We start from the raw sequence: 16,870 nt of genomic DNA on the forward strand, positions 1-16,870 counted from the left end.
GAATATCCGAATAACTTTAAGATATTTGGAATGTTATCGGGTAGATCTATTTTTATTATTTTCATCAAGATCTGAGGGATTTTTGAATATCTGGGTCGAGGGATTTCTGAATATCTGGGTGTCAAATATTTTTTCCAAAATTGTAATATCACGTAGGCATTCGGATCCGAATCACTAAAATAAATAAAAAAAATAATATTAAAATATATTTTTAAAAATAATATTAAAATATTAACAGTAATATACAAATAAAAGAATATATAGTATTTTAATTATTTTTATATATACTATTACAAATTTTATATATACTACTATAAAAAATTATAATAAATAAAATCAATTTTTATATATAAATATTACTATTTTAGAAATAATTATCAACTAAAATTACAGATCCAAATTTCCAACCCAAAAACTAAAATATCCATATCTAGATTCATTTTTAACGGATTCAATATTTTACTATCCATATTTAGATTCGACCATTCCGAGTATCCGGATTTCGGATCGAATCCGGATCTCGGATAATAATTCCATTTCTACCATTTGTAACCAAGTTTGACTTTTATCATCCAAAACCAAAATTCTTTAAAACACGCCATATACTTTAAACTAGGTAGTAATCTGTGCCGTGTGCAGAGTGAAATAGCTGATTAAATTATTTATCTTAAGTTGTAATAAGGGTTATGTCGTATATATTTTTCAAGGGATGAGCATTCAAATATATGTTCGGGTTTAGTTAATATATTCGGATTTTGATTATTAAAGTTAGAAACTTAAATATAATTCGGAAATTTATAATTTTTTGTTTGAATGTAGTTTGAATTTGGTTCGAAGCATTGCATGTCTAGTTTAGGTTCGAGTTTGGGTATCTTTTTTAATTATGTAATTTAAAAAAAAATCCAAATATACTTAATCCTCAAAATCCAAAAATAAAAATAATTTAAAATATAAAAATTTAAATAATAAAAGACTAAATACTTAAATTTACATAAAATAATTTAATTTAAATATTTAAATGGAGAAATAATATATTTTCAGTATTTTGAACATATTTTATTATTTTCATATTAATTAATATCTAATAGATATAATTTTCTTAAAACTAATATATTTAAGTATATAACGTATCCAAAATATTTTAGTTTGGATTAGATTCGAATCTGGTTATCCGGATATTAAACTTTAGACCCATTTGAATACTTTATATGTTTTAATTTGTGTCTAATATTACTTTCAAATCAAGTTTGGTCTAGTTCTTCAAATCCAAATATTTTATCTAGACTTATTTTCTTCTACTAATATAAAGAAAAATAAATAAATGTAAAACTAATATGTTGGGTTTATTTTACATACATAATTATTGGACCACACTTTAAGAATATCAGTAAAATGGTTAGGCGTGTTGGGCAAGATGTAGTCTATTACTAATAACGTGTACTTTTATAAAATATTTTGTAAGTATAATAAAACACAATATAATCGAGTGAAATAGGTTAAATTTGCCTCGGAAATAATGTGATCTCTTCACTCGATGCATGAATTTTGTTTTACAATCGATTTTGCAAATTTTCTTTTTTAAAGCTTTTCTGATTTCTATTTTTTTTTACAATCTGATTATGATTCTAATTCTTGGTCTGATATGAAAATTCTGTAAAGAAAAACAATATTTTGCTAAACTAAGATGTAACTTTGTATGGTGTTCTTCACTGAAATTTTCTTAATTATAATCAATCATAATTATTTTTTCTTTCGTATGCATAAACCTCAACCATGGCCAAGTTCGGCAAATACAGAATTTTCAATTTCTAAAAACATTATCATTCTGACATTTTAGTTGATGTGAATCTAAATGATTTTGTTGTTTATTTTTTTCAATAATGATATTATTTAGTATTTGTCTAAAGAGAACTTGAATTCACTAATACAAAAATTAATAATATGAAAACTAAAAGAGTTAATTAAAAAAATAGTGTGCGAACACATTTAACTGTCTATGATAGAATTAAATTAATGTGTGAACACATTAAGTATTAAATGAATATGAGACTGATACGTAAGTAATTTTTAGTATTTTTGTGTTAATGTGTGTGAACATATTTTGCAAATGATTCTATTTTAATATATAAGGGATAAGGGCATGTGCATTGAAGTCTCGTGGGAGAAGTTCACGCATTTTCCGAGGTGAAAAAATAATAAAGTAAGAAGAAAAAGACGAATCCGTCTCGAGCGAGATCACCACGGTGAACCCGTATCATAACTGTAGCGCAGGCCCCACGACACGTGGTGGCCCGCGATTGGTCCATTTTTTTTTTTAATCAAACAGAAAAAGTTAAAAAAAAACTAATAAAAAAATCAACTCGTGAACTCGAGCGACGCATCGCTGATGCGCATACCCTAAGACACCAAAATACACATTGAACCAGTGTTTTGAAACCCGATCCGGACCCGCGGTTGAACCGGTAAACCCGGTGACCCGAGATAAATCCGGTTCGGGTTTTGTGAAAAACCCAAAATTTAAAAACCCGCAAAAACCCGAAAAACCCACTAAAACCCAAAACCCGGTATTGGTTGAACCACTGGTTGAACCAATAGATAATATTTACATTATTTTTTAGATTCTCTTTTATATTCTAAATTTCCAAATAAAAATTAGGTTTCTTTTGATTTTTTTTTTATTGTTCTTCTTGTATAGCTTCTATTAACTCTGTATCTTCTGTTTCTTCTTCCTTTTTTTCTTTTTGATTATTTTATTTATTATAAATATGTAGTAAAATCTATTCTAAGTTTTACAACTCTATTTTTCGCCCATTAACAAATGGTTTCTTTTTTATTTTATATGTTTCTAATTTAAATAGTCTAAGCTTCTTTTTTTGATAGTTTGTATATCAAATGAAAATGAAAATATAAAAAAGTAAAGTTAAGTATTTTAAAAATATTTTTTAAACATAAAATATATACATATCCAAACTACTATTTTATGTTTTAAAAAACATTTAGAAAATATTAACTTTAATTTCTATACTTTTTATTTTCATAACTAATATATTGTTATACATAAAATTAATTTATTTCTTAACCTGCGGTTTACCCGCGGTTCATCTGCGGTCGATCCAATAACCCAGTGACCCGGTAAGTAGTCCGGTTCAGTGTCCGGGTCAGTTTTCAAAACATTGCATTGAACATACACTTTTTTAACTAGCTGTGCATTTTTCGACCTCCAAAATGATATTGCTAAATTAGCCCATTACATGTAATCAATGATATAGCACACGAGTCTCTTCTATTTCAATCCAATTTATTTTAGGCCCGTTCTAATATTTGACGGTTTAACGAAGCCCGCCACTTTATGATGTTTAATTTCCGAGATAGAGAAAAAAATATCATCGATACATATACCACACAATCTGTAACGCCAATCAACAATAGTAGGGTTATTTATACCTTCAGGCTTCATCATACAAAAGAAGTAAACTTTTTTTTTGTAACAAAAGAAGTACACTAATACGCATTATACAGGTGTCTTTTTTCTTCTGGCTAGAATGTAGAAGCATTTCCATAAACACACAACATCAACTAAAGTATAGGCTCCTAATCAGTTTTCCTTATTTTATAAATTGAGCCTCAGAAGTCAGCGCTAAGCCGCTAACTAGAAAACTAAAAGTGAATTTATTTCATATATGTTAAACCTTAAGATATACTCTGGTTGTGAAAGAACTGTAGCCTAATAGTTAAGATCTAAATGCTTCTACATCCAGATTTGGGATTTGATTTCCGGACTATGCAATTTATTATAGATTATCTCAAATCCAGGTTTTAAATTCTAGAGAGAACACGATTTATTAGACAATTATACAGATTATGGAAGAAAGAATTACAAGTAACTATGCAGATTATGAAAGAAATGATTATAAACAACTATACAGATTATGGAAGGAAATATTACAAGGGATCTTCAACATGATGCAAGTAAATCTGGTCAGACGTAGATCTTCATAGGATGCTCAGATGATACAATTAGGCGTATATCTTCATAACACAAATAGTATTATTGGTTGTCAAATCGTCTATGTAATCTTTCTAATAACTGTAATATCATAATAAATCAGTGTTAAAAAAATATACTCTAGTCCTCCTGATATATATTCAGACTGAAGTATTGCCATGGTAATATATATAATATGTTTGTCCTAAGCTTTGACTATGCCTTCTAATATCAGTTTTTTTTTCTTCAGATTCTTCTTCTTAATTAAAAAGGTATAGATCTTTCTTTTTCAGATTCACATACATAAATTAGTAAGATATGTATGATATAGAGATTGCAACTACCAGAATAGTACTTGAAATAATTTAACAGGTTATAAAGGAAACAAAGCACATCTATCATATTCTTTAGATAAATTGATCTTGTCAGCCAATGCGATTTATAAATTATTATTGGACGAAAAAATACACATAGAAAGAGCCGTGGCCTAGTCTAACATGGATTTCAACATGAGTGGAATGCACGTTGCTGGCTGCTACAAGTGCTAGGCTAGCCTATCAATATTTCTATATTAGTTCTACCATATAAACTCTTCTTAATTGTTACAGAAAAACTATCAGTGTATTGTGTGCAATGTGTGACTATTACCAAGTTGCTATATTTTGTTGTTTCTTTTTGTCAGCAGTCAGCACCTATATTTTGTTGTTGTTCATCACCACATTAGAACGTTTTGTTTTTCTTAAAATCTTTTTTTTTCTTTATTGTTTTTCTTAAAATCTATCTGAATATTATTTCAAAACTCATAAGAGATGTTCTTATAAGGAGAAAATTTTAAATAATTCGTAGTGATCCTTACTTCACATGTTTTCGTAGCCTCATGGAGTCCAAGATTTGGTTCTTTGCCTTTTAAACGAGATTAATTGCGAAATCTGTGAATTGAAATAATTTTACAATCTAGTAGTTGTGAAGAATAATAGTATTTAACCAAGTTACACCTAACCCAAGTACATTCCCAAGACTCTTAACTTCACATCATAGACTACTATAAAATCATGGAAGAAATATCATTTGACTATACCAGAAATTCTGAAACCGACTAAAATGCTAAATGACAGGAGCATGACCAATGGTTGAAACCTTGGGCTGATCACCAAATAGACGGTAGACACTACAATGGCCCATACAGCCCGTAAAACAACTTGAGGATAGGTAACAAAGGAGAGAGAGATTCTAGAAGAGGAGGAGGTACTCAAAACTTAGGACGTACAACATTGGCTATGTACTGCTTTGCGACAAAGCGTGGCATTTAGGTTTAGTAATCACTAAACACGAACCAGAAGTTTCTGTTCCTTCAAGCCCCTTTATGCATATATATGCTCTGGTCTCCTTTCATTACATTACACATCTCTTTGACCACCCTCTTCTTCTTTACCAGTTCATTTTCTTTCAAATACCTAAAATTATATATAGCGTATAAATTAATTACGTATTCTTGTCTCCCACTCTCTGCCTTCTCCCTTAACATTTCCATATTAATTTAAAGTAATATAAAGCTGTCTTCAAGTTTCGACGTGTCGTAACATCCTGAGTTTCTGCCAGCGATCAGACAACAATTCTTTCCCTTTGCAAATTCATTAAGGTACACTGCCCACAAATGTCAATTAGTAGTACCGAATATGATCATTGTAGTTATGATTACTGATTGATTAGTGGTAATAGTTAATGTTCTTGCACATTAACTTTGGCGGCGAAACTCATGAACTAAGATATTGTGAATTAATCACATACGTTAGACCATAACCCAATATTAATATATTCCCATCCATATCTTTTTCTTTATGGTAAACAACAACAACTAATCTTTATATCTTTCGCAACAACAATATTGATAATTAGTAGAGGTGATTAGTTTAAGTAGATAGGAAAAAAGATACATACACACAAATTAAAAGTTAAAGATTAAAAATCAAGAAGAAGAAAGGCAAACAACAACTGTGAAACACGACTTGGCCATCACACAACAACAACAAAAAAAAAACTAAGCGTTGAAAATTGTGTGCAAGTGTTTGTATCGATCGGTTGAGAAGTGCCTCTCTTGTTTTCTGATTCTCTCTCTCTCTCCCTTTCTCTCTTTTATTGTTCTTTACACATTCTTCTTCTACTTTAATTTTTTTTTCTCACCTTCTTGTCTCTTCTTCCATGGCCATCGGTGAAAATACACAAAGAGGAGATAATAGTTTTAATTTAATATAAATCATATTTTTTTGCGTAGGTGGTTTGATTAATGAAGCTATCGCCTCTGAGTTTCTCAACCTCATCGAGTTTCAGTCACGGCGCAGATGAAACACACGACGTCGACGGCGTGGAGCTAAGACCTTCGCCAGTCACCGGCGGCGCAATGCTGCCGGTTTTTCTCAACGGTTTAAGTCGTAATGGAGACTCGGGAAGCGGAAGCAGCTGGGAAAGAGAGCTCGTGGAGGTGACTCTAGAGCTCGACGGCGACAGCAACTCCATCGTCGTCTGCGGAATGTCGGAGGCCGCAACGTCTGCCGATTCTCGGCCGAGATCAGGAAGGTTAACGCGGAGTCTATCCACGACGCCGACGAGGATCCGGCAGACCATCGGGAGGTTACTAAGATCGGACTCGACGAGAACTACGACTTCTTCAGCCTCCTGCGATAGAGATGTCGAACGCCATACGGCGGCGGAGACGGCGGGGAAGCTAACGAGGAGTCTTTCGACGGCGTCCGCGAGGATCAGGAAGACGTTTGGGAAGCTGCTGAGGTCGGACTCGACGGCTTCTAGAGATGTCGAACGCCTGGGGGCGGCGGGGACTGAGACGCCGATCATGTCCGCGAGGGATAGGCGGAGGGTAGACGCGAAGTTGCAGCGAACGACGTCGAGCGCACAGAGAGCGCTTAAGGGGTTACAGTTCATAAACAAAACCACGAAAGGAAACAGCTGCGGTTGCGATCGCGACTGCGATTGCGATCAGATGTGGAAGAAAGTTGAGAAGCGATTCGAAACGCTCTCTAAAGAAGGGTTGCTTGCGCGAGAAGATTTCGGAGAGTGCGTTGGTAAGTTAATAATAAACTAACAAAAATAAGAATCTATTACATATTTAACAAAACCTGTTCAGATGTCGGAACATAAACATTATAGATGTCGGAATAAAAACATTTTTAGATGTCGGAACAAACACTTCTTTAAGATTTTTTTTTTTTTATAATTTGAAATAATAAAGGGATGAAGGATTCGAAGGAGTTCGCGGTGAGTGTGTTCGACGCTTTGGCTAGAAGAAGAAGACAGAAGCTGGAGAAGATAACAAGAGATGAGCTTCACGACTTCTGGTTACAGATTTCTGATCAGAGCTTCGACGCGCGTCTTCAAATCTTCTTCGATATGTACGTTTCTTTCTTTTTTTTTTTTTTATTGTGTTTGTCTTTACGTTTATAACTGTTACGGGAATAACGCATTGCAACTTGAAAAAAGCATAAGAAAACAAATGGGTTTGATCCAAGTTCACTTAATTAGCTGATCACTTTAGTGGTGGATAATAAGTTTATCTATAACTACTAGTAGTATCTTTTCTGAATAATGCAGATGAACTTGCACTTTTTATAAAATTAGGTTTGTGTATGTGTTGATATTTTTTTGCAAGAAATGTGTGTTGATATCTATTTGAGTAAATTTTGTTAATTACAGAAATTAATTAGCTCACCAGTCACTCTTTGATTGGAGATTGTTATCTCTTTAGTGAGAGCCTACCGCAGCTTCACAGTAATTTTCTACATTTTAGGGAATTATTAAGCATAAGTTAAAGATATGTTGCAATAAGATGGGCAAATGCAATCGAAATGTTAGATGCGTCATTAAAATCACGTGGTGTTATTAGCCGTTGGATCTGTTAGCTCACGCAATCAACGGTGAAAAACATTGAGTGAGTTTGACTAATGGGCTATGGTTTACTTGGCCCAGTAAAATAAACTTACAACAGAATTTCAAAAAGAAGTTTCCTCTTTTTAGCTTTTTCCCGCAATTAGTTTTCTTGCAAGTGTTGACAAAAAAAAAGTTTTCTTGCAAGTGAGATAAACAATAGGCTATGACTCTTACATCCACCAAATCACAAAATGATTTTCTCAATTTTTCCATCATTTTTACCAAACATTTAGTTCAACTAATTTTCCCATTATTATATCATTTTTAACAAAACAAATAAAACTTTGCTTGTCATGTATGCTTCTAATTCTTCTTTTTTCGATTAATGATTCTGCTATAGTTTTTGAAGTTCTCAGTGTTTTGTCACCAGGGTTGACAGCAACGAAGACGGGAGGATCACTAGTGAAGAAATCAAAGAAGTAATTGTTTTTTAAAGTTTTAAACCATATGGAATGCAAACGCATTAGTTACGTTTACAAAACTCAAAAAATCATAAATAATGTTTATCCTTTGAACACACAGCTTTTAATGCTAAGCGCATCAGCAAACAAGTTAGCAAAGCTCAAGGAACAAGCAGAAGAGTACGCATCTCTAATAATGGAAGAACTCGATCCAGAGAATCTTGGATACATTGAGGTAAAATAGATAATAATAATAAGCAGCAGAGAGAATGTAGTCTTTATTTTCCAAACATACTACAAAGTTGCTTTGTTGTTTCAGTTATGGCAACTCGAGACACTGTTACTTCAGAGAGACGCATACATGAACTACAGTAGACCGCTCAGCACGACAAGCGTTGGAATGAGTGGAATGAGTTCACCAAGACGGAATCTCATTAGACCTCGTCATGTGGTTCGGAAATGTAAACAAACGCTTCAGTGTTTGGTTCTAGATAACTGGCAACGAATATGGGTTCTGTTATTATGGGTCATTGTTATGGCCCTTCTCTTCGTCTGGAAGTTTTTTCAGTACAGAGACAAAGCTGCTTTTAAGGTCATGGGCTATTGTTTAACCACTGCTAAAGGAGCTGCAGAGACTCTCAAGCTCAACATGGCTCTGGTTCTGTTACCTGTCTGTAGAAATACCCTGACTTGGCTAAGGTCTACACGCGCTCGAGCTTTTGTTCCGTTTGATGATAACATCAACTTCCATAAGGTAAAACATAATATTTCTGCCCTTTACACTTTACATGTTCTATAAAGAGTGTCACTAGCATCTTTTACGTATATTAAGAGCATCTCCAACTCTCCTCTATATTTGATTTTATAATAGTATTTAGAACCAAAACTAATCCAACCCTACTCTATTTTTTCCTCTAAAATAGAGATTTCTATATTTTTCTCTATTTACAGAGAAAGAAATAACATTCCTCAATAATTTACTCTATATTTAGAGATTTCTATTTTAGAGAAATACATTGGAGTAAATCATATCTCTATTATAAAGAAAAAATAGCAAAATACATTGGAAATGATCTAATAAAATGATTGAAATATATTTATGTTTTTATTAATTATATTAACAATACTATTTGAGATGAATCAAATTATTTATAAGATGGATGCATTTAATATTAAAATAAAAATAAGTATAAATTACATTAAAAATTAAAAAACACTTTTTATATAATAAGAAAAAATGACATTCTTTTTTATAAAACAGAGTAGAAACAGAGTACTAAGTAACCTTCCGTCACTCTTCATCAATACAAATCTTGAGATCTAAGACTCTTTTGCTTCTCTGTGTTGCAGATTGTTGCTTGTGCCATAGTGATTGGGATACTTGTTCATGCTGGTACTCACTTGGCGTGTGATTTTCCACGGATTATAAACTCGAGTCCGGAACATTTTGCATTGATCGCTTCTTATTTCAACGGTGTTAAGCCCACATTCAAAGACCTGATGACAGGTGCAGAAGGAATCACTGGGATCTCTATGGTGATCTTGACAACCATCGCTTTCACATTAGCATCAACTCATTTCAGGAGAAACCGTGTGAGGCTACCGGCACCACTTGACCGGTTAACTGGCTTTAACGCCTTCTGGTACACTCATCACCTTCTAGTGGTTGTCTACATTTTGCTCATTGTGCATGGGACCTTCCTCTTCTTCTCTGATAAGTGGTATCAGAAAACTGTAAGCAAGTCTCACCTTGCTCTTAAACTTAAGCGGTCAAAATGTTAACTAAAACCTAACTTTGTTGCTGTTAAAACCTCACAGACTTGGATGTACATCTCGGTTCCTCTGGTGGTCTATGTGGCAGAACGAAGTCTGCGAGCTTGTAGGTCACAGCATTACTCTGTCAAAATCCTCAAGGCAAACCACCCTTCACTGACAAAACTCTGCTTCTTTTTTTTTTTTTTTTTTTTTGTAACACCGAGAAAACTCTGCTTCATCTTAAGAACAATGTACATGACATGTTCCAAATATTGATCTCTGCAGGTTTCTATGCTACCTGGGGAAGTACTCAGCTTAATCATGTCAAAGCCTCCTGGATTTAAGTACAAGAGCGGTCAATACATATTCTTGCAGTGTCCAACAATCTCTAGATTTGAATGGTGAGTAACTGATGCCAAACTCCTCATAATGTTTATCAGAGTTTCACATATAAAAATATTATATTTATACCTAAAGCTTTTCCAGGCATCCGTTTTCTATTACCTCTGCGCCAGGAGACGACCAACTTAGTGTTCATATCCGAACACTCGGAGACTGGACAGAGGAGCTACAACGAGTTCTAACAGTGGGCAAAGATCTTTCAACATGTGTTATTGGCAGATCCAAATTCTCTGCCTATGGCAATTCTGATCCATCACAGTAAAATACCAATACACCTCCTTTGCTTCCTACTATATATATTTAGATACTGTTTAGTATTAACTACGCCTTGTTTATTGATTCTGCATTGGACAGACGACCTAAACTATTAGTAGATGGTCCATATGGAGCTCCAGCACAGGACTACAAAAAATATGATGTCTTGCTCCTCATTGGATTGGGGATAGGAGCTACTCCTTTCATAAGCATTCTCAAGGATCTACTGAACAATTCAAGAGAAGAACAAACGGTAAGCGATATTCAGTGCACCCAGAGAAACCTTTGCACCAAAATACATAATATCTCTAAACTTGTTATGGCGCAGGAAAATGAGTTCAGCAGATCAGATTTCAGCTGTAATAGCTATTCATCTTCATATACCACAGTAACCCCAAGTTCAACACAAGGAGGGAAAAAGAAATCAGTGAAGGCTCACTTCTACTGGGTCACAAGGGAGCCAGGATCGGTCGAATGGTTTAGAGGAGTTATGGAGGAAATATCAGACATGGACTGCAGAGTAATAAACATATATATATTCATCACCAGTTAATCCTTTATTAGTTGATCGATCGATATACTGATATATTAGTTCCTTTCATTTTTTTCCCGTGATACAGGAGCAAATTGAGTTGCACAACTACCTTACAAGCGTGTATGATGAAGGAGATGCAAGATCAACCCTAATAAAGATGGTCCAGGCTTTGAACCATGCCAAACATGGAGTTGATATTCTATCCGGAACACGGGTAAAGAAGAATTTATAACATATCATCAGACCAACATTATGTCCTAATGTTACCTAACCACTAACAAGATATAACATTATTCATTGGAATAGGTGAGAACACATTTTGCAAGGCCAAATTGGAAAGAAGTCTTCAGTAGCATAGCAAGAAAGCATCCAAATTCAACAGTCGGTAAGTCTTATTCTATACAATCAGCTATAGTGAATTAAAACCATTACGAAGTTCTCATTGTATGTGAAAACTATTTTTATTATTGCTGAAGGAGTGTTTTACTGTGGCATACCAACCGTGGCAAAGGAGTTGAAGAAACAAGCACAAGAAATGAGTCAGAAAACAAGCACACGGTTTGAGTTCCATAAAGAGCATTTCTAATTCACATGTCAGCTTCGATCATCACTTTCCCTTTTGAGTGAGAGCTTGAAAGTCAAGCCAGCCATTATTTTTTTTCCCATGCTAACTTGACATTCACTTAGCAAAATAGATTACATTCACTATGTCGTATGGAAACATTGTTCCTGCATGTTTGTATAGACCGGCCTAAAGCCATGATCAAAATAACAACCAGTATAACTTTCTTTTACTGTATGAAATATACGCGTGTTTCAAGAGCGGACCAAACCTCTATTTCCATTACCACAAGCTATTAGTAGTCACAGAGGAAGAACATATTAAACAAGAAATTTTTCACCGATAAAGCATTTTATGTAAATTGGTACTTAAACGGATTCGTGAAGAAGAGAGTAATGTTGATATGACTTCGTATTTTCATACAGTTGCAGGAGTATAAGAAATCATATGTTTTAAACTATAAAAGCTCTTTGTAGCCCAGAACATACAAGATTTAATCAATGAATCACCTACACACTTTATAATTTTACACAATAGATATGGTTTAGCTTTTTATGGGTTTATAATTCGATTTCTGTGGTCTAAGCTTTTTTTCTTTTTGAACAATGGTTAAAGTTTTTTTTTAGTTTTGTGTTTGTGCTTCTCTCAACCACATCAACCACATCGTTCTCTGTATGCGTTTCTTGTAGTAACCAATGTTATCTACCGTTAGATGCCAATTTGATTTTTTCTTTTAATCGTATTTTGTGTCATTGGAAGTAGTGTTTCAAGGTGTTTACATTAGACGGGACCATTTGCTGCATCAATAGTTAACTCAAGTTAAACTATTTGTTACAAATAAGTGTCTTTCAAGAGGTGACGATCCCAATCACTATATCCATTACGGTCCACAAACTGTGACAAGAGGATGAGAATATTAAACAAGAAAGAAAAGAGTGCCTTGAGCACAAGAGTAAATCGGGTACTAAAACGCATTCAAGAAGGAGAAGAGAGAGAGAGGGTATGGAGTTTAATCAATCATCTCTGATTTTTCTGAGAAGTTTAGAAGCCCAGCTTCGGACACGTCTCTTAAGCGTATAACCCACAAACACTCCAGCTACGAAGAAAACCGCGCACAGCTTCGAACACGTCCACGCCGATACTCCACTGCCACCATATAATACATATATATATAGTCACAGCTGAATCCAAGTAGAGTACACAACACACTAACACTAGACATAATAATAGTAAGCTAAATTGCATAATTATTAGTCAAACGACAAAAGCTAATCTACAACTTGTCTGTCCTACACAGACTAACACTAGACATAATAGATAAGCTAAATTCCATAATTACTAGTCAAACGACAAAACCTAGAGATCTACAACTTGTCTGTCCTATAAATCGACCTCAACGGTTCTGTTTCAACAAATTCAAAAATCCTTCTATGATGAAGGAAGATTACCTGGGAGGTCTTGTGACCAAAATTCCAGAACTTTCGTATGAAGTCGAGTTTCCGCCGCCGCCGGCTCGTTTCTCCTGGATTAGATTATCAGCGAAATCAGAAAGAGAAGAGGAGGATGAAGAAGCTGCCGATTTCGCATCTGTCACCATCTTGCTGAAAAACTTCTCTACTCCCTCCATCGATCCGCCTCAAACGATTTAGGGGTTTAGGGTTTGACTAAGCCGGTGAGGAAACACTCTCTGGCTAAAGTACTGACTTGCCGGCGCGCGTTTGACCCAAAAAAAAAAAACAAAAAGGATAAAATTGGAATTTCATTACCCAGAAGCATAACTCGGACACATAGACCGACCGCAATTCAAAAGAGAACTGATTTAATTGACCGTTAATTGGTATATGAATGAAATGTTTCAATTTTTGATCAAAAAAAATTGATCAAAAAAAAATGAATGAAATGCTTAAATTTAATTTATTTTGGTTTCTTTCAAGGGAACTGTAAAAATGTTTATTTCTGTGAAATAATAAGAAACAATGATAAAACAAAAGTGAATTTCTATCTCATGAGTAGTTTTCACAGTATTTTTTTATTTATTAAAAAAAACTTGAAAATAATAATGAAAGATCGTTTTATTTTTAAAATTGATAAAATATGTGTGATATTTCTTTTTATAATTAATTTTAATTTTGAGTCAATAAATAAAATAAAATAAAATATAAATAGAATTATTTTATTTAGAATTAATACAAGAGATTACAGAACACTTTTTAAACTATAAAAGTTTAATACAAGAGATTATTCAATGACTCACCAACACAGTTTTATAACTTTAGTATTTTACACGATAGATATCATCCACCGGACCACCAGATGTAAGTTCGTTATTTTTCTTTTAGTACTATATTCGATTACTTCCTTTCTTCTTGATCGAGTCGATAATCTTGAGAACCATAAGGACTAAACGCTTCGAGGAACAAGTTTGATTTGCGCCGTGGATTGAGTCCCATGTCATTACACAAATCATCGGCATGCTGGATGCTGAAGGTAGATATGCAATGACGTTTATAGAATCTGCTCGATCTTCTCATCACTTCCATCTCCTTGGAGAACTGGTCCAGCATTTTCTCTTTGCTCGGTAACTTGAATCTCCCATCCACGAGCCGGCTTAACCACAGTGAACGTAGCTCTGATGTGTGTAGGTTTGAGTTACTTTGAACGTATCCAACGAAACCCATGTTTGGTATCAATGGATGGATTGTTCCCCTGAAATTAAATCAGTTTTCTTTTGTTATTATAAGCAATGCTACAATTTCATATGTGTATGAGACCCTTGACATAGCGTACTATATCGACTTTATTATGTGTATGTACCTGTATAAAGGCATAACACCATATGGAAACTCAAGCCAAGATCGAAAGGGTTCAGGAACAATGGCTTTGAGCTTCTTCTTGCCATCATAACCAGTGGCGAGTATCACAACATCAGCTTCTAGGGTTGTCCCATCCTCAAATTCAATCCCTTCATCATAAAAGCACCATTTCGATGTTTTCTTGAACCGGATCATGCCCTTATCCGCTTCCTCAAAGAAATTATCCGGTATGATGGCCATTTGACAAGAGGCATAGTCTTCTTCAAAAGAATGGTCCGGTTTGAGACCATACTTCTCTAGAGGAAGCTTCCACGTAACATATGATTCGATGAATTTGGAAACCACCGCACGCTGTAATAATGTCATATGTTTATTAGAATTTAGAAAATTCACATATATGATATTGTGTAATTTATAGAGACAAAAGTAATAGGTTTTAAGATCACAAACCAGAAGAGAGAATAGGAGGCAAAAGAGAGTTCTAAGGAAGCTTTGGTTAGGCCTATCATGGAGGAACTGAGAAGCTCTCGTAGAGTAGAACAAGAAGAATGGAAGACCCCATATCCAGTAATGTGGGAACACCCAATGTGTTGTTCTCACCACCATTGTGCATGCTTGTCCACCTTCTCCTTCATATTTTAATATATATTCTATTTAGGTATTGGAATCATATTGGATTGTTTAATTTATCGGTTTTTCTAAATTACCAAACTTATGAGAAACTTTGATTGTGCTAATCATTAAAACGGTCGAGCTCCAACCGAAAAGTGTGTATTATATTTGAGATAATTGTTAGAATGAAGCTAATTATGTGTTAAGTAATGAAATACTTCTTTGAAAAAATATATGTGTACCATGATTGGCTAAAGCAGACTCTAAAGCCAAATCAATGGCGGATTTCTTATAGCCAATGACGGCGACTTTCTTGCCACGGAGGAGATGAGAAGCTTCTTCTTTGTCTAGTTTGCAGTAATCCATCGAATGCATCACTTTTCCTTTGAATATCTCGGGCCCTTTGTTCGCTGGAAACGTCGGAATTCTTGGTACGTCGCCGAATTTCCCGGTACACACTACCACGAACTCAAATGCATGCCACTGCACACACATGTACAAAATATATCAGGCGGTGAGCACAAATAGACGCCAACAGCTTTAAAAAGCACAAGAAAACCAGAAAGACGACGTAAATGATGCATGCAATAGTTTACAAAACAACTATTTGGAAGTTCATTATCAGATTTAGATTAAAAACTCCAGTTCATAACATATTCAAAAATTCATTTTCCGCTAACTACAAAAGTTATATGGCTGTTATAAATTCTATAAAGATTAATATATTTTGTCACATAAAATTATAGAGATTAGTTTAGAATTTAATTTGAGGATGCATGCAAGAATCATAAGCAAATATATGAGATGGAGGCTTGTAAACAGAATTAAGACAAACCTGAATATCCCCCGCTTCTACGTTTTGAACAGCAACTTCCCAGACAGGTTTTCCACGCAACAAATTGCCGTAAGCACCAAGGTCAACCATCTGTGGAGTTTCGCCTTCACCGGTGTACCTAACTTCAATGACCTTAGAGCCAAACTTCATGAACTTTAGGAGATCGAAATGCTTAGCATAAGATTCCAAGTAATCTAATATCTCAACGTAAGATGGGAAAGTAGTGTCATCCCTATTCGGCCATGGGAAGTCAGAGAACTCGTAATCAACTCGAGCCGATTGTAACTTGGTTGTCTCGTAAGAGCAGCTCTTCCAAACACCTCCGACCGAATCCGAGGCTTCGAAAACGGTCGGGTTGTGATGAGCTAGGTGCTTAGCGGCTGCTAATCCGCTAACACCAGCACCAATGATCGCTACTCTGGAAGAACTGAGTTTATCGTAGTTAGGAGCCATTGAAGGAGCTAGAGAGAGCGAGAGAGAAATGGTTTTGATGAAGAGTGTTTTGAGTTGTTTTGTGAGTTTGCATGGGGGCATATATATAAGGTCCTTTTGGGTCGGGTCAGGTATAGTGTACTCAAACCGGGTATGAACTTTATTAGGGAGCACGTGGTTTTGAATATTGGTTTCGCTTCAGGGAGGTTTGAAAGATCTAAAGCATTGTTCTTTCTTTGAGAAATTTGGTGGTTGTTTAGAGGAAATTTCGGCAAGCTTGCATTGTGAGATCAAGGATTCGGTTTTGTATTTGTTGTGTTAAATTTCTAAGTACTTTCAAGAAG

At 34.6% G+C, this 16,870-nt stretch overlaps 3 protein-coding genes across 4 annotated transcripts; 1 reads left to right on the forward strand and 2 right to left on the reverse strand.

The window, feature by feature from the left end:
- The first annotated feature begins 5,932 nt into the window (after window positions 1-5,932).
- On the forward strand, window positions 5,933-12,066 carry LOC108839969 (respiratory burst oxidase homolog protein E). Of its 2 annotated transcripts, XM_018612769.2 has the most exons (14): window positions 5,935-7,062; window positions 7,230-7,389; window positions 8,295-8,343; window positions 8,447-8,560; window positions 8,645-9,079; window positions 9,676-10,059; window positions 10,144-10,239; window positions 10,366-10,481; window positions 10,567-10,740; window positions 10,837-10,990; window positions 11,066-11,257; window positions 11,358-11,486; window positions 11,579-11,657; window positions 11,749-12,066. In XM_018612769.2, the coding sequence occupies exons 1-14, from the start codon at window positions 6,270-6,272 to the stop codon at window positions 11,856-11,858; spliced, it is 2,985 nt and encodes a 994-aa protein (XP_018468271.2). In that variant the 5' UTR covers window positions 5,935-6,269; the 3' UTR covers window positions 11,859-12,066. The 2 variants fall into 2 exon arrangements, with proteins under 2 accessions (XP_056865200.1, XP_018468271.2); XM_057009220.1 differs by having other exon boundaries at window positions 5,933-7,062; window positions 10,837-11,257.
- A 561-nt stretch (window positions 12,067-12,627) lies between these two features.
- On the reverse strand, window positions 12,628-13,601 carry LOC108851607 (uncharacterized). The gene is made up of 2 exons (XM_018625066.2): window positions 13,283-13,601; window positions 12,628-12,980 (listed from the first exon to the last, which is right to left on the reverse strand). Exons 1-2 carry the CDS (start codon window positions 13,459-13,461, stop codon window positions 12,848-12,850), a joined length of 312 nt encoding a protein of 103 aa, XP_018480568.1. The 5' UTR covers window positions 13,462-13,601; the 3' UTR covers window positions 12,628-12,847.
- Window positions 13,602-14,037: 436 nt separating this feature from the next.
- Window positions 14,038-16,579, reverse strand: LOC108854466 (probable flavin-containing monooxygenase 1). The gene is made up of 5 exons (XM_018628034.2): window positions 16,095-16,579; window positions 15,502-15,742; window positions 15,098-15,276; window positions 14,649-14,998; window positions 14,038-14,540 (listed from the first exon to the last, which is right to left on the reverse strand). Exons 1-5 carry the CDS (start codon window positions 16,545-16,547, stop codon window positions 14,186-14,188), a joined length of 1,578 nt encoding a protein of 525 aa, XP_018483536.2. The 5' UTR covers window positions 16,548-16,579; the 3' UTR covers window positions 14,038-14,185.
- Window positions 16,580-16,870: the final 291 nt, after the last annotated feature.

This window comes from Raphanus sativus, chromosome 1 (genome assembly GCF_000801105.2).
Source record: "Raphanus sativus cultivar WK10039 chromosome 1, ASM80110v3, whole genome shotgun sequence".
In the NCBI taxonomy this organism is placed as follows: Eukaryota; Viridiplantae; Streptophyta; class Magnoliopsida; order Brassicales; family Brassicaceae; genus Raphanus; species Raphanus sativus.